The 26,470-nt window shown below is 50.2% G+C and overlaps 1 protein-coding gene across 4 annotated transcripts in view; it reads right to left on the minus strand.

Moving 5' to 3' along the window:
• TTC7B (tetratricopeptide repeat domain 7B) overlaps positions 1-26,470 on the minus strand; it is a 277,826-nt gene that overhangs the window by 242,279 nt on the left and 9,077 nt on the right. For 3 of the 4 annotated variants that reach the window (XM_004055569.3, XM_019010165.3, XM_063698113.1), the window contains exon 2: positions 4,853-5,007. In XM_004055569.3, coding sequence (XP_004055617.1) covers positions 4,853-5,007 — 155 coding nt within the window. Of the gene's footprint in view, positions 1-4,852; positions 5,008-26,470 lie in introns of those variants that run through there. The other variant, XM_019010166.4, reaches the window with a different exon arrangement.

Raw genomic sequence — 26,470 nt, forward strand, 5'->3', positions numbered from 1 at the left:
TGGGAGGTGATGAAAATGTTCTAGAATTGATTGTGGTGATGGTTGCACAACTTCATGAATATACTAAAAATCACTGAAGTGGACACTCTGAATGGGTGAGTTGTATGGTATGTGAATCACACTTCAATAAAGCTGTTGCAAAAACCAAACCAAAACAAAACCCTGCAGCTCCCTTCATCAGGCCTGTGGCTTGGCTGGGCCGGCTCGGAAGGAAGGAATGCTTCATAAGTTAAACATACAACACCTGTCTCAGAAAAGGAAGTGGCCAGACATCCTGGTGGGTCTGGCCATGGCACTGGAGATGCACCACAACCCTGTAACCCAAATAACCAAGGAGAGCCTTCCCAAATAGATGTGAAGATCAGGACTTGCTTGCTTTCCAGGGTGAAGTTTCTCACTGAGCCATTGAAGTTTCTAAACTGAGGTGACCTGGTACCCTCCCTAGAGGCTAAGGGCTGGAAGTTCTCTGTGGGCCCCCTTTCCTCCCAGTCAGCAAGGCTGGCCTGGCCAGTCCCCCTCTCCCCAAAGCCTCATCATTGCCTTCCTCCCTGACCCGTCCTCTGGCACCTAGGGAAAGAACAGGCCACCCTGCCACCTATATAAGGAAACAGATTTATCTTCTGTGGCCAGACCTTCTCCTCAGAGCCCAAGCAGTTCAAAGCTGAGGTTTTTACTTACAGAAGCACACCATGAAACCGCACTATTTATACTGTAACCTAGAGCTTTGATGAGTGGACAACACGGCCAGGTAGCCAGGTACAGCGTGTTACAGCAGCTATCTCAGCCAGCGTGGTCGGCTTCCAGGCATTTCTTGGAAGAGGGAGGGACATCAGGCAGCATTGGAAAGGATGGTGCAGTGGGCAAGCAGGACTGACGGGAGCAAAAGTGTTTATGGGTGGCCCAAGGGAGAGGCACCAGAGGAATTAGAATTACATCTGGAGACAGAGAAATCAAAGCAGACTCAGAAAAGAGAAAAAAAGCATCCAGGCCGAGTGTGGTGGCTCACACCTATAATCCCAGCACTTTGGGAGGCCGAGGCAGGCAGATCACTTGATGCCAGAAGTTCGTGACCAGCCTGGCCAACATGGTGAAACCCCATCTCTACTAAAAATACAAAAATTAGTGGGGCATGGTGGTGCACACCTGTAATCCCAGCTACTCAGGAAGCTAAGGCACAAGAATCACTTGAACCCAGGAGGCGGAGGTTGCAGTGAGCCGAGATCACGCCATTGCACTCCAGCCTGGATGACAGAGCAAGACTCTGTCTCAAAAAAAAGCATCCACCACAGGGGTTCTCCACCCAGGTGGGGGACAGGCCAGGCTTGGGTATTTTGAAAACATTTCCTAGGACATTCTAGGAAGTCTACCCTCCTTCCCAAAGCTTCTAGCCTCTAAGAACCGTTGGATTAAAGGCGAATTGAATGAGGAGGGGGAATGAGGAGTTAGCACTAATGGACACATCACAAGAGGTTCGCTCTGGGAAGATGCAAAGAGTCCTGGAGATGGAGGGTGGTGATGGCTGAGTGACAATGGTAATATACTTAATGCCACTACACTGTACACTTACAAAGAGCTATAATGTTAGGTTGTATGTTATGTATATTTTACCAAAAGGGAAAAAAAAGGGTTAACAAAAGCAAACTGGAGAGCCTGGTGGAGAAAAAGCTTGAAGAAAATTGCAAGCCTAGAGGCACAGCTTGGACACACTGGGAGAGCCTCCCTGGGCGAGTCCAGTCTCCACCCAAGCACAGGAAACAGCTTGGCCAGGGCGCCTCGGCTGCCTGGGCAGTGGGAGAACAACCCCAACACAGTGTCAGGGACCACCTTGCTCACAATAAGGACCATTTTCTTGCCTTGAATCACAAGCCAGATGTCCTGACTCCTAGTCCAGGACTCTTTCCATCCCACTACATGCCTGGCTGGCTCTGGTCTTCCCAGCCTCAATTCACTTAAGACAAGCTGAACTTAAGCTCAAGGAAAGAGAAAGTTTCACATTAGTTAGTGTGAGTAGGACAGCACACCCATGCAAAAGATGTACGGCTTTGGAACATTCTTAATAAGATGGAGGAAGGTGAAAAAGAGCAATGGGAGAAAAAAATTCTCTAGGTAGAACTAATAACATAGCAAGAAATGATGTGTATCTAGTGCTATACAGCTTTGAAAGAATTTCTCCATTTAAGCCTCAAAACAATCCTGGGTTAAGTAGGCCTGCAGCTGAGAAACATGAAGCTCAAAGAGGTTAAGTAACGTCCCAAGATCACACAGCTTATAAATCCAGAACTGGACTCAGACTCAAGCATTTTAACTTGAATTAAATTCAACAGCTGGGTGCAGTGGTTCAGGCCTGTAATCCCAGCACTTTCGGAGGCCGACGCAGGCAGATCACCTGAGGTCAGCAGTTCGAGACCAGCCTGGCCAACATGGTAAAACCACGTCTCTATTAAAAATACAAAAATTAGCCAGGTGTGGTGGCATGCGGCTGTAGTCACAGCTACTCAGGAGGCTGAGGCATAAGAATTGCTTGAACCTGGGAGGTGGAGGTTGCAGTGAGCCAAGATGGTGTCTGGATGACAGAACAACACTCTGTCTCAAAATAAATAAATAAATAAAAAATAAAATAAATTCAATGGGCTTACTACCACACTGCATTGTAGAGGATGGAAAGCAAAACCTATCAGCACCTGGTGAAATGAAAAGTGAATTTTTCAAGATGAAGTTGGGGGGCGGGTAGACGGGGGAAAGAAACAAGCCAGATCTCTCCCCTCACACCTCCCAGCAGGACACTTGAGTCTGGCTGGCCATCACTGTGAGCTGTGGCCCATGTGCCTGCTGTCCCTTCACTCTCTCCTGCTGATCAAGACCTACCACCTGTGTCCCCAGATCAAGACCTACCCCTGTGTCCACCTGTGTCATCATGTCATCGGTTAAGAACATACGAGATGAGGCTGGGCGCGGTGGCTCACGCCTGTAATCCCAGCACTTTGGGAGGCTGAGGTGGGCGGATCACGAGGTGAGGAGATTGAGACCATCCTGGCTAACACGGTGAAACCCTGTCTCTACTAAAAATACAAAAAATTAGCCGGGCATGGTGGCGGGCGCCTGTAGTCCCAGCTACTCAGGAGGCTGAGGCAGGAGAATGGCATGAGCACGGGAGGCAGAGCTTGCAGTGAGCGAAGATCACGCCACTGCACTCCAGCCTGGGTGACAGAGCCAGACTCCATCTCGAAAAAAAAAAAAAAAAAAAAAACATATGAGATGGATGAGATGGAGATGGGGTTTCGCCATGTTGGCCAGGCTGGTATTGAACTCCTGGCCTCAAGTGATCTGCCACACACCAAAGTGTGGCATGGCCCTTACAGAGAAACTGAATGGGGAAAGAGAAGACCTGGTTTTTGAAGCCCAAATGCAGCAGGGAGTCTTTAAGTACCTGGGATCCCTATGCTGAGCTGACCTCTCCAGCCACCCCCTAGGGGCCTGGGGCAAGATCCCTGTGTTGAGATGATGCTCTCCAGCCACCTCCTAGCGGCCTGGAGCTGTGTCCCGTGCATACAACATACACAGAGACAATTTTGAAAGCAGCTCTCTATCAGGGTTTCCAGAAGCCTGTTGCTGCACAACTGACCAACACCAATACTAACTTACTCAAAGGTTGCCCAGGCCCTCCATTGCAGCAGGGCCAAGGAGGTGGCCAGATGACCAAGAGGAGGAACAGCTCAAATTGAAAGCTCACAGGCTTAGAACATGCAGGAGCCGGGAAGGTCCAAGCTCACCCCTTTAAGAGCCCACCCCATTCAAACCTAAAGAAACTGAGCTGCAGAGAGGCGAGTAACCTCCCCGGGGTCACACAGCAAGTCGGGAGCAGGCTGGAGTTTGCAGTACAGATATGAAATGTAAAGCCAAAGAAAGCATGGGCTTCCCGGGGGGAAGCGTGCACACACAAACAAGAATAAAGACCAAAAATGGAGTCTCAGAGGATTCCGAGACAGGAAGAGAAGAAAAATGAGAAAGAAGTCATCAAAGTTAAAAGGAAATGGAAGTCAGAGCTCCAGAAGTTCACCAAAGACTGTCCTCAGTGGGAAATACATCCTGGGGAAGACAGGCAGCATGGAGCGGGCCACAGACAGCCATCTGAACTAGGGGAAGCACCTAGAGCCAGGGAAGTGTGAGCCACCTGGGGGGCAGAAGGGCAGGGCGGGAAGAGGAGATGACCCCCATGAAAAGCAAAAGGAACTGATGAGGAGTCCAAGAAGAAAGGAAGGAAAGCCACGTGAGAGGGAATGGAAACCTGGGTGTAATGAGACCGGAAAACAGAATGGACAGATAGGGGGCAGCACCTAAGATTCCTTGTGCCCGAGGGTGAGGGTCCTTGCTGAGACGTGGGGAAGTTCCTGGCCCCCTCCCAACCGTGACGCCAGGCCTGCTGGCACCAGTATGGAACCTCCCACAGCTCTGGGCCACAGTGGCTTCTTACACTGATGAGCAGGAAGCTGTGCGCTGAGCATCCTTCTGATTAACTTCTCTCTTTTCTAGAACTGCGTAACATGTCAGGTTAAGCTCTGGGTTATATCGGATAGCTTTAGTTCAAGCGTCTGAGAGATAAGTGGCATTGTGCAGATGACGTGTCATTGAAGACTCTCATCAGAGAGACCCTATTGGCCCAGAAACCCCCACAGTGGTCAGCCAGCCTAGAGATTGGCACATCCACCCAACTGGGAGCTGGCCCGCTTCTAAGAAGACAAGCCCTGGCGGTGTGCAGGTGAGCTCCAAACATCACCCGGCTCAACCCTGGGCACCCTTCTCAACCCCACACTGTCCAAAGGAAGTGTCGCCTCAGCCCAGAGGCCCATGGTACCTTAAGGTTCCCTCGGTCCAGGGCGGCGGTCAGATGCTTGCGGACCTCAGTCAGCTGGGGCTTGGGGCCTCGGGGACTGGCCCCCTGCCTCAGGGGGTGTTCCTTCAGGTACTGCTCCAGCTTTGACTCCCCGAGGAGAAGTTCTGCCATGTCATCTACAAAAACAAAGTGAGAAGCCAAACAAAGTGAGAACAAAGTGGGAGCAAGGAATGGCCTGCATGTAGGACCCCCCCCTCACTCAAGGGACCCCAGAACCACCACCCTCCGAGGCTCCAGGCCCCCAGCAAGGTCCTTCTGGAACTTCATAGCCTTCATAGGGTCTAAGTGGGCACCACCTCATAGTGAATTCAGTTCATTTAAAGAATGTTCCAGTAGCATGTACTCAAATAGGTGTTGGCTCAAACACTCCATCATTTCTTTGCCAGTAGATACTTTTTTTTTTTGAGATGGAGTTTCGCTCTTGTTGCTCAGGCTGGAATGCAATAGCACGATCTCGGCTCACCGCAACCTCCACCTCCCGGGTTCAAGCGATTCTCCTGCCTCAGCTTCCCGAGTAGCTGGGATTACAGGCACCTGCCATCACGCCCGACTACTTTTTTGTGTTTTTAGTAGAAACAGGGTTTCACCATGTTAGCCAGGCTGGTCTCAAACTCCTGACCTCAGGTGATCCGCCCACCTCGACCTCCAAAAGTGCTGGGATTACAGGCATGAGCCACTGCGCCTGGCTGCCGGTAGATACCCATTAACGTGGAGAGAGTTCAAGTTCAGTAGGAAAAAAACAAAGGTGGCTTATGATGTGTTCATTATGATCTTTATAAAACACACACAAACCCCAGTGTTATGTATTTTCAAGAGTGGCGCGATGAAATCCCCAGCTCTGGTGCTGTATTCTATGCAGCTGGTGGAATGTCTCTACAGCCAGATCTTAAGATGAGTCTGTGTCAAAATGACCTGAACGCAAGTCTGTATTCTTGCAGAGTAACAGAGTGTTCGTCTGTTTCTGTCTAAAAGTCATAACTATACAGATATCTGGGAATGCTTGCATGAAGCTTTTACTCCCGAAGAGCATACTACTTAAGGTTATAACTTGTTGATGTCTATATTGGCTTAATTCAAATGAAAAGTTCACTCCAGGAGCAGCTCTTTGTAATCCACACCACCCCCCAGACTGTTCTGAATAAACCCAGAACAACTCATACACCAGCCTAAGCATGGTCTATTTTTCTGGGATGGGACAGAACATAATTGTATTAAAATATAAAATCAGTTTTAAAAGGTCTGGAAGGACATATCTTAAGGCCATGATAGTAGTTACAGCTGGGGTGCTGGGGAGGGGACCTCAACTGGGGTTGGTGGCAAAAATGGACTTTAGCTTTGTCTTTAACATCCTGGTCCTAAAAAGAAGACTAGATTTACCTATTATATATGCAATCTAAAATTAATTCAAAAAGTCATCAGCGAGGACCCCCCTAAGATTCTGGGTGATAAGTCCACCAAAGGCCAAGAGCTAAAACAAAAGCCTTTTCCACATGTTCTGAGAAGTTGGCCCAAAACTGCTGAATCTATAGGTCTTAGCATGCTCTATCTATGTACTGGGAAGCCTAAAATAACCTTTTAGAGATGAGACCTAGAGTCCTGGGAGGAGCCAATTAACACGAAAACAGGGCTGAGTTCAGGTACTGAACTCAAGAACTCATTAGACATCCAAGAAGAAAAAGCAAATCTGGCCAGCCATGGTGGTTTATGCCTGTAATCCCAACACTTTGGGAGGCTGAGGCAGGGGAATCACCTGAGGTCAGGAGTTTGAGACCAGCCTGGCCAATGCGGTGAAACCCTGTATCTACTAAAAATACAGGAAAACTAGCCAGGCATGGTGGTGTGCACCTGTAATCCCAGCTACTAGGGAGGCTGAGGCAAGAGAATCACTTGAACCCAGGAGTGGAAGTTGCAGTGAGCCGATATTGCATCACTGTACCCCAGCCTGGGCGACAGAGTGGGACTCTGACTCAAAAAAAAGAGGAAATCAGGCAAGGCCACAGCAGCATCCAATGCCAGAAGACAATGAAGTGGCGCATACAGAGTACACTGGGGTACAAAGTGCGACCCCAGTGCGTGGGGCCGGTCCAGACACCAGCCAGGCACCAAGGCAACAAGCAGCTTCCTCCCAGACACACAAGCCCTTCTCAAGAAATGAAACCCAGCTCGTAAAGAAACCCAGGACTCAGGAACGAAGGACATGTAGGCAAAGGCCTGAGTGTTTCTTACAGAATACGAAATGCCCACAAGAATTAGAGCCACAGAACAAATATGAATGTCAGAAAGCAATACGTTGCAAAAACAATCATATATCCGAAATTGGGAGGAGCTTCGGAGTGTCATGCCTTTATCTTTCAAAACCCTGTACCATGTGCTCTTAAAAAAAAAAAATCAATCTAATCTTTTACTATTTTTCAAAAATTTGTTTAAATTTTAGTGAACTCTCAGGAAATAATGAAGAACCATTTATTTAGAGCTCAAAAATTCCTTTAGGCAGGGCGCAGTGGCTCACACCTGTAATCCCAGCACTTTGGGAGGCCAAGGGGGGCAGATCACGAGGTCAAGAGATTGAGATCATCCTGGCCAACATGGTGAAACTCTGTCTCTACTAAAAATACAAAAATTAGCTGTGCATGGTGGTGTGCACCTGTAATCCCAGCTACTTGGGAGGCTGAGGCAGGAGAATCGCTTGAACCCGGGAGGCAGAGGTTGCAGTGAGCCAACATTGTGCCATTGCACTCCAGCTTGGCAACAGAGCGAGACTCCGTCTCAAAAAAAAAAAAAAATTCCTCTAAATTCATTTTCATTTTTTCCTTTTAATATTTATGAATAAACTTATTAATACTATAATAATAGACCAGTGCTGTTCAATAGAATATATGCAAGCCACATACATAATTTAAAAATTTTGTTTTGTTTTGTTTTTCTTGAGACAGAGTTTCGCTCTTGTCACCCAGGCTGGAGTGCAATGGCACAATCTCAGCTCACTGCAACCTTCGCCTGGGTTCAAGCAATTCTCCTGCCTCAGCCTCCAGAGTAGCTGGGATTACAGGCACCCACCACCATGCCCAGCTAATTTTGTATTTTTAGTAGAGACGGAGTTTCGCCATGTTGGCCAGGCTGGTCTTGAACTCCTGACCTCAGGTGATCCACCCACCTTGGCCTCCCCAAGTGCTGGGATTACAGGCATGAGCCACTATACCCGGCCTTAATTTATAAATTTTAATAGCCATATTAAAAAAGGAAAAGAAGGCAGGGCTCGGTGGCTCATGCCTATAATCTCAACACTTTAGGAGGCCTAGACAGGTGGATCACTTGAGCCCGAGAGTTCGAGACCAGCCTGGACAACATCGCAAGAAAAAAAAAAGTGGAATTAATTTAAATAACATATTTTATTTAACTAAATATAACCAAAATACTATCAGGTCAGCCGGGCGCGTGGCTCATGGCTATAATCCCAGCACTTTAGGAGGCCGGGGCAGGTGGATCATGAGGTCAGGAGATCGAGACCATCTTGGCTAACATGGTGAAACCCCGTCTCTACTAAAAATACAAAAAATTAGCCGGCGTGGTGGCAGGTGTGTGTAGTCCCAGCTACTCAGGAGGCTGAGGCAGGAGAATGGTGTGAACCCGGGGGGTGGAGCTTGCAGTGAGCGGAGATCGCGCCACTGCACTCCAGCCTGGGCGACAGAGCGAGACTCTGTCTCAAAAAAAAAAAAATACTATCAGGTCAACATGCAATCTCAATTAAAATATTAATGAGACCTTACATTCTTTTTTCATATTAAGTTTTCCAAATCTTGTGTGTATTTTACACTCACAGGCACAAGTCAGCTCTAACCTGTACACTTCAAGTGGTCAATAGCTACATGTAGCTAGTGGCTATCATATTGGACAGCAATATGATCACTGTTTATAGAAGTCTGTCTAAATATCTACCTTTATATCTGTCTATGTCCCTACAAAGACGTCTAAAATGATCATCACTTAGTGTAAACAAGAGGAATTTCTGAATGATAGGATTTGGGATAATTTTTAAATTCCCATCTTTGTGGTTTAAATTATTTACATTGAGCAAAATTCTTTTATATCACTTTTAGAAAAAAAAAAAGTAACTCTTCTTTAAAAACTGGAAGTATATATACCAGGATATTAATAGTGGTTATTTCTGAGTGGTAAGACTATCCATCTATGTAGAACTTCTTTTCTGTATATTTTTAAATTCCAAAAAACAAAATAAAATAGAACTTGGGATTCAGAGTCCTAGATTTAAACCCAAATTTGTCACTCGGTGACTTTGGCCCATTGATTCTGGGAAGCAATTCCAAGAAAGCACCTCTTTCGGCCTGAGCGGAGGACCTCTCTCTCCCCACCCCTCCTCACGACCTCACCCCTCCTCGCCTCCCTGCCACAGGGACCCTGCATCTGAAAATGGCTCCTCTGGGCAGAATCTCCAAGCCAGGGAGCAGAAACAACAGGAGATCAGGACCCCTGCTACCTATTCTAGCTGTGGGGGCACATGACTTACCCTCTCAGAGCCACAATTCCATTTACAGACTGGGCTAGAGCTACTGAGTTCTCAGTGGGAAAACTCTATGGCCCAGAGTGAACACACCTCCCAGCTAGGCCTCAGAGGATGAGTAGGACCTGGGCTGGCAAAGAGCAGAGGGAAGGGCAAACCAGGCTGAAGGAACAGCACAACCAAAGCCACAGCACAGAGCCCAGGAAAGCGGAGAGAACCAAGTGGCAGGGGAATAGGATGTGGATAGAAAGCTGGAGAATCAAGCTGGGATCAGAACACCCAGACGTCAATGCTTCCCGCTCCTGACCTCCCGACTCAGCACCCCCACCACAGGGAGACATCCGAAGCCCTCAGCAATGGAAAACAGGTCCTGGCCGAGTGTCACATGTGCCACCCCTTTGGAATGCTCTGGCATCCTGAGGACACCATTCACCGCTACTTAGTGAACACCTACGAATATTCCAAGCGCTGCAGACCTCTCCTCCAGGTGCCCCATCCCAAACCACCTCTAGCAGCCCCAGGAACCCTGAGCACCCTGGGTGTTCATCAATCTGTCTGCCCCTTCTAGACTGTAAGGAGGAGGCCTAAAGGAAGAACCTGTGTGTTGTGCACAATATCTGGCACAGAGTCCATGCTCAATAAATGGTGAATTAATTAGATGATGGGGAAGGCATCTGCATCTTCCCCAGGGTTAGGGTGGTCACTGCCTGTGGCAGAGTCTGCTTGTTGTCTCAGAATATTCACTCTCCCTTTCTTCCTTTAGTATTAAAATTCCCATGTTTTATCAGAGCACACGGCTGCCCAGTTAAAGACTACACTTCCCAGGCTCCCTGATGGCGACATGCTGCCCCGTGACTACGTTATGACGATGGGATGGGAGCAGAGGTGTTGCACGCAGCTTCTGGGCTTGGCCTTTAGAGGGAATGGGCTTGCCCGCCAGTCCCTGTTCACCCTCCCCCATAGGCTGGACCTTGGCAGTGCTGATGGAAAATGGCATGCCCTTCTGAGACCACAAGCTGGAAGCCACCTATTGAGGATGAGCAGAGCAGAGCAGCGCCACACAAGGAGGCTTGCTAGATCCCCAACACCAGGAGCTGCCACCGAGCCCCCGACTGCTTATGTGAGAGTGAAACATGAACTTCTATCCTGATCTACTTTCTAAGTCACTGTGATTCTGACCTTTGTTACAGGGGCCAAACTGGAATCTTAACCAGATCTCCCAAACAAGAAACCAGCTTCAGGCTGAGAACTCCTATCTGGAAACACCCCACCAACCTCAAGTCCTCAAGTTTACCGGTCTCCAAACAGAATTCCCAGAACCCAACTGAGGGCCTTTGCAGAATCCGCAGACCCTGCACTTCTCCTGCTGCTTTGGTTTTACATCCCAGGCTTGCCAAATTTTTATTTAAACAATGGGTTTCATAGTTGCAGAGAGGTGTAAAAACTGCTACCCAAGTGCTATGTGGATTCAGGGCCTTTGTGTTTCTCTGATCTCCTGATGCTGGGGGAATGCGCCAGAGTCGTGATGCCAAGATGTGGAGAGCGCTCAGTTCCATCAACAGCAACTGGGGGCAGGGTGCGGTGGCTCACGCCTGTAATCTCAGCACTTTGGGAGGCCGAGGCAGGCGGATCGCTTGAGGTCAGGAGTTCAAGACCAGCTTGGCCAATATGGAGAAACCCTGTCCCTACTAAAAATACAAAAATTAGCCGGGCATGGTGGTGCATGCCTGTAATCCCAGCTACTCGGGAGGCTGAGGCAGGAGAATCACTTGAAACTGGGAAGCAGAGGTTGCAGTGAGCTGAGATTGTGCCACTGCACTCCAGCCTGGGCGGCAGAGCAAGACTCTGTCTCAACAACAACAACAACAAAAGCAGCAACTGGGAGAGCACGGTGCAGGAAAATGATCACGGAGAAAAAAAGTTTTTCCTCAGAATTAGGAGACACAGTCCCTTCCCTCACGACACCCCAGTCTCTCAAGACCATTCAACACAATACAGGCTCTAATGAAGATGTGTACAGTATTGGATGGGGGTGGGAGAGGAGACAAAGCTTGCACCAAGAATGTGATGCTACACATTTGCAAGATGGAAAATGTGGGGAAAAGAATTGCAGACAGAAGGAATAGAATATGCAAAGGTATGGCATGCCCTACTCGTTTGGGGAATTACAAGTCGTTTGTTAGAACCAAACCATGAAGTGCTGGGAGAGTGATATGGTTTGGCTCTGTGTCCCCACTTAAATCTCATCTCAAATTGTAATCCCCACCTGTCAAAGGAGGGACCTGGTAGGAGGTGATTGGATCATGAGGCAGTTCCCCCATGCTGTTCTCATGAGACTGTGTTCTCACGAGACCTGATGGTTTTATAAGTGGTGATTTCCCCTGTGCTTTTTCTCTCTCTCTTGTTTGCCGCCTTCTGAAGAAAGTCCTTGCTTCCCATTTACCTTCCACCATGACTGTGAGTTTCCTGAGACCTCCCCTGCCATGTGGAACTGTGAGTCAATTAAACCTCTTTCCTGGCCAGGCACAGTGGCTCATGCCTGTAATCCCAGCACTTTGGGAGGCCAAGGTGGGAGGATCACCTGAGGTCAGGAGTTGGAGACCAGCTTGGCCAACATGGCAAAACCCCGTCTCTACTAAAAATACAAAAATTAGCCAGGCGTGATGGCAGGTGCCTGTAATCCCAGCTACTCAGGAGGCTGAGGCAGGAAGAATCGCTTGAACCCAAGAGGCGGAGGTTATAGTGAGCTGAGATTGTGCCATTGCACTCCAGCCTTGGCAAAAGAGCAAGACTCTGTCTCAAAAAAAAAAAAAAAAAAAAGAATCTCTTTCCTTTATAAATTACCCAGTCTCAGGTATTTCTTTTGTTTGTTTGTTTGTTTGTTTGTTTTTTCTTTTTTTTTTTTGAGATGGAGTTTTGCTCTTGTTGCCCAGGCTGGAGTGCAATGGCACGTCTTCTGCTCACCGCAACCTCCGCCTCCTGGGTTCAAGCAATTCTCCTGCCTCAGCCTCCCGAGTAGCTGGAATTACAGGCATGCGCCACTATGCCCAGCTAATTTTGTATTTTTAGTAGAGACAGGGTTTCTCCATGTTCGTCAGGCTGGTCTTGAACTCCCAACCTCAGGTGATCCGCCCACCTCGGCCTCCCAAAGTGCTGGGTTTACAGGCGTGAGCCACCGCGCCCGGCCTTGTTTGTTTTTTTCGAAACAGTCTTGTTCTATCACCCAGGCTGGAGTGCAGTGGCACCACCTCAGCTCACTACAGCCTCCGCCTCCCAGGTTCAAGCAAGTCTCATGCCTCAGCCTCCTGAGTAGCTGGGATTACAGGCACGCACCACCATACCTGGCTAGTTTTTGTATTTTTAGTAGAGACAGGGTTTCACCATGTTGGCCAGGCTGGTCTCAAACTCCTGGCCTCAAGTGATCCACCCACCTTGGCCTCCCAAAGTGCTGGGATTACAAGTGTGAGCCACTGCACCTGGCTGGGTATTTCTTTTTCTTTTTTTTTTTTTTTTGAGACGGAGTCTCGCTCTGTCACCAGGCTGGAGTGCTGGAGTGCAGTGGCGCAATCTCGGCTCACTGCAACCTCCACCTCCCGGGTTCAAGTGATTTTCCTACCTCAGCCTCCCAAGTAGCTGGGACTACAGGCACCTGCCACCACGCCCGGCTAATTTTTTATATTTTTAGTAGAGATGGGGTTTCACCATGTTGGCCAGGATGGTCTCGATCTCTTCACCTCGTGATCCACCCGTCTCGGCCTCCCAGAGTGCTGGGATTATAGGCATGAGCCACCGCACCCAGCCCTGGCCAGGTATTTCTTTATAGCAGTGTGAGAATGGACTAATACAGAGAGAAAGGGGGAACCGTCAGGGGAGTTTCCTGCTAGGCAGGTAGGTGTCAGCTCCTCAGTTCCAAAAGGAGCTGCCTGCTCTGAGCAGAGAGGTTACAATCTCATTTGAAATTGAGCATGGTGGCTGCAAAACAATTTCTGAAATTTTTCAAATGTCCAGGTGCTAAGTTAATCTCCCAAACAAATTATGTTTTCTTTGCTTCCCTCAAAAAAGGTGAATTCCCTGCCACTCACTCTCCCAATCAGGAGGGCAGAGATATTAAAAACATCAAGAGTCAGGCCAAAGAAATCATCCAGAGGCTGCATAGTTCAGTCCTAAATGATAGAGGGGCACTGGGTGGTGTGACCAACACTCCATGAGCACTGCCTGCCCTTGTCAGGGACCTCGTGGGCTCCCAATTCAGAACCCACTAGCAAGAAAAGACATCACCTAACCAGCATTTATTACCTAATAACGTGTCCAGCTGCAAGGTAGAACAGTGTGACAAGAGGGAAAAAAGGCACTCCAGGGCATATGAGAAAATTAATTCCAGATAGATTAAAGAATTAAATATAAAACAAGATCAAAACATTAAAGCTAGACTTTTACTTCCAGCCAAGAAAGAGTAATAGGGACCAAATTTACTCTCCTATCTGAGACCACCACAAAAACAAGACAAAAAAAAATGTTTTCAAGACATTGGGCATCAGGCAACAAAGAACAGTGACCCGTGAGAGCTGGGTAACAAACAAGGTGAGCCCACTACGGCCTTGAGAGCTTCCAGGTGCAACACAGAAGCGGGGACCTTACACCAGAATTGTGCACAAGAAAGGCTTAAATCCCCCATGTGCCTACGCACTCACCAGGCAGAGCGTGGCACACAGCTGGTCGTGGAGCAGTCAGACTGCAAAGTGGGGCCAGAAGTGCAGTTTACAGAAAGGAGAGGCCACAGGTAGTGCAATGCAGGGGAAAGAGCTTTGGCCTCTGGCAGCCCTGGGCTTAAATCCCACCTCCCTTGCTCGCTAGCTGTTTGGCACTGGGCAAGACACTTAACCTCTCTGAGCCTTAGTTTTCTCACTTGGGTATCATGAGGATTAGAGATAATATGTAACCCATATAGTCTGAAGTAAGTGGTGAATAAACATTAGCTACTGTTATTACCATCCATTTAGGATTGACTATTTCCCAGAATAGTTATGTTGGATCTTGTGGGGCCAGAAAGCTCTAGGAGACACAAGCTCCGTGTTCAACAGGCCTGCAATGTAGCAGGAGGATATGAATGCTGTGTGAGTCATTAATAGCCCAGCCATGCTGAGCTCATACGAAGTGCCATGCAGTATGGTGAGCAGTTTACCCGATCCTGATAGTCCTGGAAACAATACTAGGATGCTATTGTCATCTCCATCTCACAAACAGGGAACCAGGCAGGAGAGGGGAGCAGCATCCCTAAGGCCACAGAGCTGGTGCATCCTGGAGCTGCGTTTGAACGCAGGCAGTCTCCCTACACTCTCTCCAGCACGCCATGCACAAACTACGCCATCGGCCTCCAGAAGGGACCCAGCTTCCCTCCCAACCAGCTGGGTGACCCCAGCCCACTTAACCCCTCTGGGGCAGAGGCTGGATGGATGGTTTTGAAGTCCCTCTCCTTCACTTGCTAGGATTCTCAGGGGACAGGGGTAAAGAGGGACTCAAGGGTACCCAGGGCTGGCTTCGCTTTTCTCTTGGGCATTATTTGGGGGTTAAGTGAGGCTGCAGTAACTAGCTCCCCAATGGCTTATATAGGGATAAAGCCTGAAGCCAAAGAGAGCCCACTAGTGAGACCCTCACCAAGGAGATATGGGGAATGAGCCACCCTGCAGGGGGTCCGTGCCCTGGCTCAGCACAGCAGAGCCAGTCCCCTGAGCCCTGTGGCTGGCACAGTTCAATGCCCACAGGCACATGGCCTCCTTTATCCCCCCCGCCCGGGGAAGGTGGGGCTGTGGCCTTTGCCTCTGGAAGGGACTGCCCTTCCTCCTAGTTCCTCCTTTGCTGGATAAGCAGCTGACATGCAGAGATGTGATCAGATGAGGAAGAAAAAAAGACTCTTCTCTATTCCTGGGAGTACTTGACACCAACACAAAAAATTCTTAACAACTCAGTTTCTATGTCAATATAGAAGTATTTAGATCTATTCAAACCATTCCTGCTGCAGCTGGGATCCAGGAGGAAGAAACACACCACTATTCAGGGAGGAGTTGGCTCCTCAGTGTCCCCTTTGTTGCCCCAAAACACAGCCAGGTTCTCCATTTCTTTTTCTTTTTTCTTTTTCTTTTTTTTTTTTTTTTTTTTTTTTGTTTTTTGAGACAGAGTCTCGCTCTGTCACCCAGGCTGGAGTGCAGTGGCACAATCTCAGCCCGTTGCAACCTCTGACTCCCAGGCTCAAGCAATTCTCCTGCGTCAGCCTCCCAAGTAGCTGGGATTACAGGCGCGCACCACCACACCAGGCTAATTTTTGTGTTTTAGTAGAGACAATGTTTTCCCATGTTGGCCAAGCTGGTCTGGAACTCCTGGTGTCAAGTGATCTGCCCGCCTTGGCCTCCCAAAGTGCTGGGATTACAGGCACAGGCCAACTTGCCTGACCCAGGTTCTCCATTTCTTAAGGCTCAGAAGGCCGGGAGCAGTGGCTCACACCTGTAATCCCAGCACTTTGGGGGGCCAAGGGGGGTGGATCATGAGGTCAGGAGTTCAAGACCAACCTGGCCAATATGGTGAAACCCCATCTCTACTAAAAAAAATACAAAAATTATCTGGGTATGGTGGCACACACCTGTTAATCCCAGCTACTCGGGAGGCTAAGGCAGGAGAATCACTTGAATCTGGGAGGCAGAGGTTACAGTGAGCCGAGATCACTCCACTGTACTCCAGCCTGGGCGACAGAGTGAGACTTAGTCTAAAGAAAAAAAAAGCCTCAGAATGACCAGAGTGAACTCCAGCTCCTCGTTTACTGGGCTTCCTGTAATCCCGGGTAACCCAGCATTTGCAGTATTTGTGATCCCCCTGCCTCCAGAGTGCTAACAGGAAAACAGACACTGCTGTGTCATGCTGGTGGGGGTATAAATTAGCAAGAGTGTCTCCAGAGGGCAATGTAGCAATTTCTACAAAGCAACTGACATACTCCCATACCAGCTGACCCAGAAATTCCAGTTTTAAGTGGTTATCCCACAGATATATGCAATCTTCAGCACAAAGATGTACAGATAGGGATGTTTACTACATACAGCCCTACTGGTAATAGCAAAAGATACGAAACAACCTATAAGGTCCTTGACAGGAGACCTGTTAACTGAGTTATGGTGCACCCCATGCAGCAGGACGGTGCACCCATAAACACATGGAGCAGATCTCCATATGACTCCGTGGTGGCCTGGCTGTACGAAAGGCCGTGTCTTCATGTTTCCTGAATCCCATGCTCTGTGGCCTCTTGCACTGACCCTAGGCTTGACCCCAGGGCTTGCTCTGACTGATGGAACAGTGGAAATGTTAATGCACGCAGAGGCTTAGAAAAGGGCTTACTCACTTTTTCCCTCTTGCTTCTCTGTGACCACCATGAGAACGTGCCTAGGCCAGCCCATACCTAGCCCAGGCCAACCTGCTGAACGATAAAAGGCCACGTGGCGCAGAGCTGAGCTGTCTAGGCAAGACTCCATAAGCGTAAGAGAGCCCAGCCAAGAGCAGCAAAGTCACCGGGCTGACCCATAGCAGGCCACTGATGGATGAGCGAGCCCTGGCAAGCCCAGAATCATGAGAAATAATAAAAGGTGATTGCTTTAAGGCACTAAGCTTTGGGATGGTTTGTTATGCAGCAATAGCTAACAATCACAAAGATAGTTGAAAAAAGCAAGATACAAAAGAGGGTATATAGTCACTATTGTGTGTAAAAAACAATAGGCCAGACTAGGTGGCTCACACCTGTAATCCCAACACTCACCTGAGGTCAAGAGTTCGAGACCAGCCTGGCCAACATGGCAAAACCCCGTTTCTACTGAAAATACAAAAGTTAGCTGGTATGGTGGCAGGTGGGTGCCTGTAATCCCAGCTACTGGGGAGGCTGAGGCAGGAGAATTGCTTGAACCTGGGAGGCAGAGGTTGCAATGAGCTGAGATCTTGCCACTACACTCCAGTCTGGGCGACAGAGTCAGACTCCATCTCAAAAAAAAAAAAAAATAAGCAATAACATGTTTTCTTATAAATGTGCAGATATTCAGAATAATTCCTAAAGGAGCCCCTGGAAAGTCTAAAGAGTGGCTGTTCCTATGGAAGGGAGCAAGAGGACATGAACACGATGTAGGAGGCTGTTTTTCACCATATACCCTATAATTCGATTTTTACTGCCATTTACATTCATTACCTACAAAAAACATGAACCAGATAATTTAAAAAGAAGAAAGATGACCCAAGTCACTGTGTGCTTTTGGTCTAGAGTGGCTATTCTGGCCGCCCCAGAGGGGTTCCCGTGGCTCAGTCCATCATCTCAGAGCCAAGGAGGAGTTTTACATCTGCGATCACTACTGAGAGCCCATCTCCCACCCTCCCTGGGCCTCCAGCCTCACGCACCCGTGCTCCAGGTCCTCAGCATCTTTCCAAGGCCACAGCCATCTGACTCACCCAAGGGTGCTTGGACATGTCATGCCTCCCTCCCTTCTCCTGCCAAAATCCCAGGCATCCTTTAAGACACATTTCAGGTCAGCTTGGAGCAGCTTCCCTTGCTCCCTCGGCCTGGGCCATCAGGGTCCTGGTGGCACTTTGCACATCACCCCCATTCATTCAGCACCTGCCAGCACCAAGGACTTACAGCTATGAACAGGACCTAGTGGGCCTCTACCCTCAAGGACCTTACACTCTAGACAGGGAAGACAAAGAGATAAACCAGAAAAGGGCCAGACAGTGGTGAGAGCTGTGCAGAGAAAAGAGGGTGACTGGGGCTACTGTGGACTAGGTGGTCAGATCAGGGAAAGACTCAAGGGCAGGGCATCCAAGACTTCAATGAGGAGATGGAGTCAGTCATGCCCAGATCTGAGGGAAGAGCATTCCAGGAGAGGGAGCAGCTCCTGGAAAGGCCCCGAGGTGTGAACAGAGCTGGTGTGTTCCAGGAACAGCAGGAAAGCCGTGTGGCTGGGTGAAGGGAAGGGCATTGGGGTGGAAATAGACAGCGGGGCAGGTAAGCGCAGACTGTGGCAAGGGGTCTGGCATTCATGTGAAGTGCAATTGGGAGTCTGAAGGTTTTTAAGCAGGGAGATGAAATGCTCTGATTTAAGTTTTTGTTTGTTTGTTTGTTTTTGAGACGGAGTCTCGCTCTGTCGCCCAGGCTGGAGTGCAGTGGCACGATCTCGGCTCACTGCAACCTCCACCTCCTGGGGTCACACCATTCTCCTGCCTCAGCCTCCCGAGTAGCTGGGACTACAGGCGCCCGCCACCACGCCCAGCTAATTTTTGGTATTTTTAGTAGAGTCAGGGTTTCACCGTGTTAGCCAGGATGGTCTCGATCTCCTGACCTCGTGATCCACCCTCCTCGTCCTCCCAAAGTGCTGGGATTACAGGCGTGAGCCACCACGCCTGGCCTGATCTAAGTTTTTAAAAGATGCCTCTGGCCGGGCGCGGTGGCTCACGCCTGTAATCCCAGCACTTTGGGAGGCCGAGGCGGGCGGATCACGAGGTCAGGAGATCGAGACCATCCTGGCTAACACGGTGAAACCCCGTCTCTACTAAAAATACAAAAAAAAAATTAGCCGGGCGTGGTAGTGGGCGCCTGTAGTCCCAGCTACTCGGGAGGCTGAGGCAGGAGAATGGCGTGAACCCGGGAGGTGGAGCTTGCAGTGAGCCGAGATCGCGCCACTGCACTCCAGCCTGGGCGACAAAGCCAGACTCCGTCTCAAAAAAAAAAAAAAAAAAAAAAAAAAAAAAAAAAAAAAAGATGCCTCTGTCAGCCCTGTGGAGAATGGACCCAGGGTGGGGCTGGAGGCAAGGCTACAAATGGTTAGGAGATAGTAGTAGTCAGGTGAGAGGTGATGGTGACTTGGGCAGGACGAGGTGAGAAATATGCAGAAAGAGAGAAATAGACTGAGTGGGGACATCATTTGAAGGTGAAAGAAAACAAGACTTACTAATGGATTAAACTGTAGGTGTGGCAGACAGAATAATGGCCCCCAGACATGTCCACATCCTCATCTCTGAAACCTGTGGACATGTTGTTTTACATGGCAAAAGGAACTTTGCAGATGTAATTAAGGATCTTGAGATAGGAGAATTATCCCGGATTATCTGGGTGGGCCCACTGGGTCCTTAGAAGAGGGAAGTTAGAAGGTCAGAGTCCAGCCAGGCGAGGTGGCTCACGCCTGTAATCCCAGCACTTTGGGAGGCCGAGGCAGGTGGATCATGAGGTCAGGAGATCGAGACCAACCTGGCTAACACAGTGAAACCCTGTCTCTACTAAAAATACAAAAAAATTAGCTGGGCACAGTGGCGGACGCCTGTAGTCCCAGCTACTCGGGAGGCTGAGGCAGGAGGATGGTGTGAACCTGGGAGGCAGAGCTTGCAGCGAGCCAAGATTGCGCCACTGCACTCCAGCCTGGATGACAGAGCGAGACTCCGTCTCAAAAAAAGGTCAGAGTCCAAGGAGATGTTAGGACAGAAGTAGGGAGAATGACTAGAGGACATTAAACCTCTGGCTTTAAAGAAGGAGGAAGGCGACCAGGCACGATGGCTCACACCTATAATCCCAGAACTTTGGGAGGCTGAGGCAGGAGGATTGCTTGTGCCCAGGAGTTTGAGACCAGGCTATACGGTCCTTGACAAGAGACCTGTCAAATGAGTTATGGTGCACGCATAGTGAGACCTTGTCTCTATACAAATTTTTAAAATTAGCTAGGCTTTGTGGTGGACGCCTGTAGTCCAAGCTACAGGGGAGGCTGAGGCAGGAGGATCGCTTGAGCCCGGGAGGTCAAGGCTGTAGTGAGCCATGATCACACCACTGCACTCCAGCTTGGGAGACAGAGCAAGACCCTATCAAAAAAAAAAAAAAAAAAAAAGATGGCACTATGCAGTGCCGGCAGCCTCTAGAAGCTGGAAAAGGCACAAACACAGGTCCTCCCCAAGAGTCCCCGGAAGGAACGCGAAACCACTGACACTTGAACTTTGCCCATTGAGACCCATTTCTGACTCTGACCTCCAGAACGCTAAGAGAAGACATCTGTATTGTCTGAAGCTAGCAAATGAGCGATAATTTGTTACAGCAGCCACAGGAAATGAGCACACAGGATGAGGAAAGGAGAGGGGTTGAAGATAAATCCTCGATTTGAGATAGCACAATGGAGCGGAGAGTGGAGCCATTTTACCATTTACTGAGGTGAGGAGGAATAAAACCAAGAGCTCTGTTTGGGCCAAGTGAAATGTGAGACAGCATTCAATATCCAAGTAGAGAAATTAAGTCCAGATCAAAGCTGGAGGACTGAGCGGGAAGGACCTGGGAAGAGAAACCACGACCATGTCTGCTACCAAAACCAAGATTAGGAAGGGTTTCTGGAAAGAGGGGTATTTGAGTGCGTTGAAAGCTGCTGGAGTGCCGGGCATGGTGGCTCATGCCTGTAATCCCAGCACTTTGGGAGGCCAAGAAGGGGGTGGATCACCTGAGGTCAGGAGTTCGAGACCAGCCTGGCCAACATGGTGAAACCCCATCTCTACTAAAAGTACAAAAATTAGCCAGGCATGGTGGTGGGTGCCTGTAATCCCAGCTATTCAGGAGGCTGAGGCAGGAGAATCGCTTGAACCCTGGAGGTGGAGGTTGCAGTGAGCCAAGATCGTGCCATTGTACTCCAGCCTGGACAACAAGAGAGAAAACTCCATCTCAGGAAGGAAAGAAAAAAAAAAAAAAAAAGAAAGAAAGAAAGCAGCTGGAACATCAAGTGTAAGATCACAGACTAGCCATTAGACCTGGCAGCACACGGGCCACATCAGAGGGCAGCCTCGACGTGAGGCATCTCAGGGGACTGCGGGGTACGAGCCTAACTCACTGGACTGAGGGTTTGCTAGGGAAGGGTTTGCAGGGGCCTGGGCCAGTCCTTAGACAGCGATGGGGGTTCAGGGAGCCTTTAGCAGGGAAGTCTAGGGTGCCTGTGCCTGTGCCTGTGCCTGCAGAAGGGACGGGTCAGGAGAGAAGTGAAGGCTGTGGCAGCCCGGTCCTGAGAGGGTGAGAACGGAAGGGATTCTGAGCACAGGTGAAGGAGCCGCTGGCCTCTGAAGGGAGTGAGGGCTCCAAGCAGTGACAGAGGGCGCCAGCAGTCACAGAGGGGAAAGCTGGTCGAGTTAGTGGCATGAAACAAAGGAGTTTCCTAATTGCTTTTATTTCCTCAGTAAAGTATGAGGCAAGGTCATGAGCTAGGCATGAGAGGGTGGCTTTCAAAGGAAGGGAGGGAGGAGCACATGGAACAGACACTTTGGAGCATGGGAATCCGACCTACTGAAGAGCAGCGGTGCTCCTCCCGGTCTTTGGTCACCATTTGCAAGTGGTCAACAGGGTTGACGGGTACTCCCCAAGGACGCTGCTGCGCAGGTGCAGGCGTGGAGAGGCAGAGAGCCGGGTGTAACAGGGCGGGGACGCTGTCAAGCAGTGGGGTTAGAAGAGAAGGGCACACACCTCTCCTAGAAAACATGGATGAGGCCGGGCGCGGTGGCTCACGCCTGTAATCCCAGCACTTTGGGAGGCTGAAGCAGGCGGATCACCTAAGGTCAGAAGTTCGAGACCAACATGGTGAAACCCCATCTCTGCTAAAAAAAAAAAAAAAAATACAAAAAATTAGCTGGATGTGGTGGCACACACCTGTAATCCCAGCTACTGGGGAGGCTGAGGCAGGAGAATCGCTTGAAACCGGGAGGCAGAGGTTGCAGTGAGCTGAGATCACACCACTGCACTCCAGCCTGGGTGACAGAGCGAGACTCCAACTCAAAAAAAAGAAAATATGAATGAGTTGACCCCATGTAAGCCATACCAGGTCACCCCTCCCCTCTAAACCCTCCAGTGATTCCACTCTTCCCCCAAGTGAAGGCCAAAATCCTTGTAACTTACCACCTAGCCACTACCTCCATCTATCCCCTCATACTTATGTTCTAGCTGCAGTGCTTGGGCCATAGGAGGGGCTCCATAAATATTTCTGGAATCAACCAATCAATATATCTCCCCTTCACAGACGGAGCCCAACTAAGCAGGCAGACCTCAGGAGACTCAGCTCCCCTCGGGTGCCTGGGACACAGTCTGGCCATGACTGTGGGCCAGAATTCGGACCTTCCCATTCCCACTGCAGGGCTCCTGCTGGTTCCTCCCGACTCCCATAACTCTCCTGGTTTAAACTGTGGCCCAGTTCAGAGGGCCTGGCTATTTGGAACTCTTGACTGAAAAGCAAAGATGGCAAAAGGCAAAGATGAAGGGGCCCAGAAGAAGTTGGCAGAAACAATATTCTGGGAAAATCTTGGTAGTCAGAGACCAGGCTTCATGCCAAGCCTCCCCCCACATCTACACACACAGCGCAGAGGCTAGAAGAACAGGATGGGAGAGTAAAGTGTGGGAAGAGAAGACAATCCTTCCGCTACACTGGCAGAAGAGATGAGTACGCTGGTCACACACACACACACACAATTCCTAGAGAAGCCTGATACAAGAAAAGGTAACCTGAAAGTCACTAGCGTAGAGCTGGTTTGGCCTGTCCCCGGAGCCCAGCAGGGCAGGAAGTGACTCTACCAGGCAGGGGGATGTTATCAGGCCAGCCCAGAGGGCTTGGAAATGGCCTCTCAGGAAGCCAGCTCCACACAGGCAAGTTCAACACACTCGCAGAGAGCCAAAAGAGCTGTGGCCGGGCGTTGTGGCTCACGCCTGTAATCCTAGCACTTTGGAAGGCCGAAGCGGGCAGATCACGAGGTCAGGAGATCGGGACCATCCTGGCTAACACGGTGAAACCCCGTCTCTACTAAAAATACAAAAAATTAGCCGGGCGTGGTGGTGGGCGCCTGTAGTCCCAGCTACTCGGGAGGCTGAGGCAGGAGAATGGCGTGAACCCAGGAGGCGGAGCTAGCAGTGAGCCAAGATCACCACTGCACTCCAGCCTGGGTGACACAGCGAGACTCCGTCTCAAAAAAAAAAAAAGAAAAGAAAAGAAAGAGCTGAAGCCTCGAGGCTGCAGGTCTGTGGGCGGACAAGTGGCACTGAGTCCTGGCATGGTGGTGTGAAGAGGCCCCCAGGACACTGAGAGGAGTGTCCAGAGCAAGTGAGATCTGGGCTGGGCCTGAGGGACTTCTCCAAGTGTGGCAGGAGTTTCCCAAGTGTGATTCCAGGTGGAAAGGAGGCTCAGCACGGTTGTGAGTGCGGTGGAGCAGAGGCTAGGAAGGGATGCCACAGGCTGCAAGCCAGCTGCAAAGGGTCTCAGAGACCACCTCCCCAGGCCTCAGGGCCTGAGACTCAGTGGCGAGTCACCTCCCTTGGCCTGGCAGGCAGCATTTACTGCGGGTTCCAGGGCTTGGCACCTGGTCGACTGGACACTCGTTGGGGCTAGCTCACTTCAGAGAAAACACTGCTTCCTGTTAGGCTTCGGGCCTGCAAGGGCCAGGGGGGTAGTTCCTCAAGGGAACCAGGCCTCACAGCAAAAGGGCTGAGCCCATCTGCATTTGCGGAGAGATGAGGACCACAGAGGAGCGGTGGAGGGGACCTGAACCCCTCCCTGGGGAAGGCTGCTCAGCAAGTGTCCACCATGCAGGTCCACAAAAGCCACAGGGAGGGAAGGTCATGGGCATTCCGTCAGCCCCGCCAGCAAGCCAGGACTCACCCGGAGCCCCAGGCAGGCAGGGCCACACAGCCACCCTGGAGATGACACCAACAGTCTTCGGTGTGGGACCAGGTCTCGGGTGGACGCCCACAGCCACTCCCAGTCCTGAGCACGTGCCCGGGTCTGCTAAGAGTTACAGGTGCATCTTAGACATCAGTCCAGGGCCTCGGGCCAGTGGCTGGCACACAGTAAGTGTTCAGTAAGAGTTCGATGAGTAATGAATCTAGGTAAACTCCTCAAGGGCAGAGGCCAAGGTGTTCTTTTTGGAGACAAAGTCTTGTTCTGTCACCCAGGGTAGTGTGCAGTGGCGCGATCTCGGCTCACTGCAACCTCTACCTCCCGGGTTCAGGCAATTCTCCTGTTCTCCTGCCTCAGCCTCCCGCGTAGCTGCGATTACAGGCGTGTACCACAATGCCCAGCTAATTTTTTTGTACTTTTAGTAGAGACAGGGTTTCACCATGTTGGCCGGGCTGGTCTTGAAATCCTCACCTCAGGGGATCTACCCACCTTGGCCTTCCAAACTGCTGGGATTGCAGGCATGAGCCACCGCGCCCGGCCTAAGCCTCACCTCTATCTGCAAGGTGGAACGGGGTAAGGAGGAACTCAAGGGTACCCAGAGCTGGCTTCGCTTTTCCCTCGGGCATTATTTGGGGTTTAAGTGAGGCTGCAGTAACCAGCTCCCAAGGACTTGTATAGAGAGATAAAGCCTGAAGCCGAAGAGAGACCACTAGTGAGACTCTCATCAAAGAGATATGGGGAATTAGCCGCCCTGCAGGGGGTCCATGCCCTGCCTCAGCTCATCAGAGCCACTCCTGTGAGCCCTGCGGCGGGCACAGCTCAATGACCAGGGGCACTTGGCCTCCTTGATCCCCCGGGGAAGGTGGGGCTGTGGCCTTTGCCTCTGGAAGGGACTGCCCTTCCTCCTGGTTCCTCCCATGCAGGATAAGCAGCTGACATGCAAAGATTTGATCAGATGAGAAAGAAAAAACTTAAGAGTTTCTTCTCTGTTCCTGGAAGTACTTGACACAAACACAAAAAAAAGTCAACAATTCCGTTTCATTGAATAATTAATTGAGCACCAACTGTATGCCAGACACTGTTACTGGTGGTTGGGATACAGCAATGAACAAAACCAGAAAAAAGCCCCACCCTCCCGGGGCTGAGAGTCTAGTGGTCACATTCCTGTCTGCATCCCCACTACACATACAGCACCCCCACCTTCTGTGCTGGGCTCGCCAAAGCACTGAATGAACGGCTGGAGGAGGAGGACTGTGGAGTCTGGCAGCCGTGGGCTGAAGCCCGTGTTCTGCACTGTCTCGTTCTGTGACCCAGCCAACACCGCGCTGCTTCAGCTTTGGGCCTGAGTCACAATCAGTACAACCAGAACCCCACCTCCCCGCTGCAGGGCTTGCTACATCCACTATCACTGCTGCTGTTATCAGCCCACCTGCCCCCTGCACCCCTTGCAAAGAAACCGATCATCTGAACCTTTCCATCCTACTTCCACACACAAGACTCCTGACTCAGTCAGGCTGCTTTCAAATAATGCTGGTGCCGGAAACTGCACTGTCTCATTTACTCCACAAAATAACCTTGCAGATAAAGGTGAGGCTTAGGCCAGGCACAGTGACTCACACTGTAATCCCAGCACTTTGGGAGGCCAAAGCGGGCAGGTCACTTGAGCCCAGGAGTTCGAGACCAGCCTGGGTAACATGGTGAAACCTCATCTCTACAAAAAATACAAAAATCAAGTGGGCATGCCTGTAATCCCAGCTACTCGGGAGGCTGGGGTGGGAGGATTGCTTGAGCCTGCGAGGTTGAGGCTGCACTGAGCCGTGATCACACCACTGCACTCCAGCCTGAGCGACAGAGTGACACCCTATCTCAAAAACAAAAAGAGTGAGGCTCAGAGAAGTTAAGTCACTCACTCACTCGAGGCCAGACAAGCAGGAAGTGACAGAACCGAGATCTGAACCCAGGTCTAACAGGGCAAAGCCCACTGCTTTCTCCTGCCCGGGGTTCCTTTCCCCTTTGCTAAAATACCTCTATCTACCTGAAAGGGTGAACTACTGTTCCACTTGCCCAGGACTGAGGGAGTTTCTGGGACTCAGGACTTTGGATGCTAAAACCAGAAAAGTCTCAGGCCAACCAGGACGAGTTGGTCACCCTCACGCCACCACCCTGCCCAAGATCCTCCTCCTGGTGCCCTGCCAGGCCCTGCTTACCCACTCACTGCCACTGAGTCTGACCTCTCCAGGCTCCCAGCTGCACCCTCTGTGCTCGTAAGCAATGCTGTCATTGCTGTCCTCAGGCTACAGGGTCACATTCTGTCTCCCACTCGGACAACCATGTCTAAAGTCTGGTCCTAGAACTCCGGGCACCATAATC

Source organism: Gorilla gorilla, chromosome 15 (assembly GCF_029281585.2).
Source record: "Gorilla gorilla gorilla isolate KB3781 chromosome 15, NHGRI_mGorGor1-v2.1_pri, whole genome shotgun sequence".
Taxonomy (NCBI): Eukaryota; Metazoa; Chordata; class Mammalia; order Primates; family Hominidae; genus Gorilla; species Gorilla gorilla.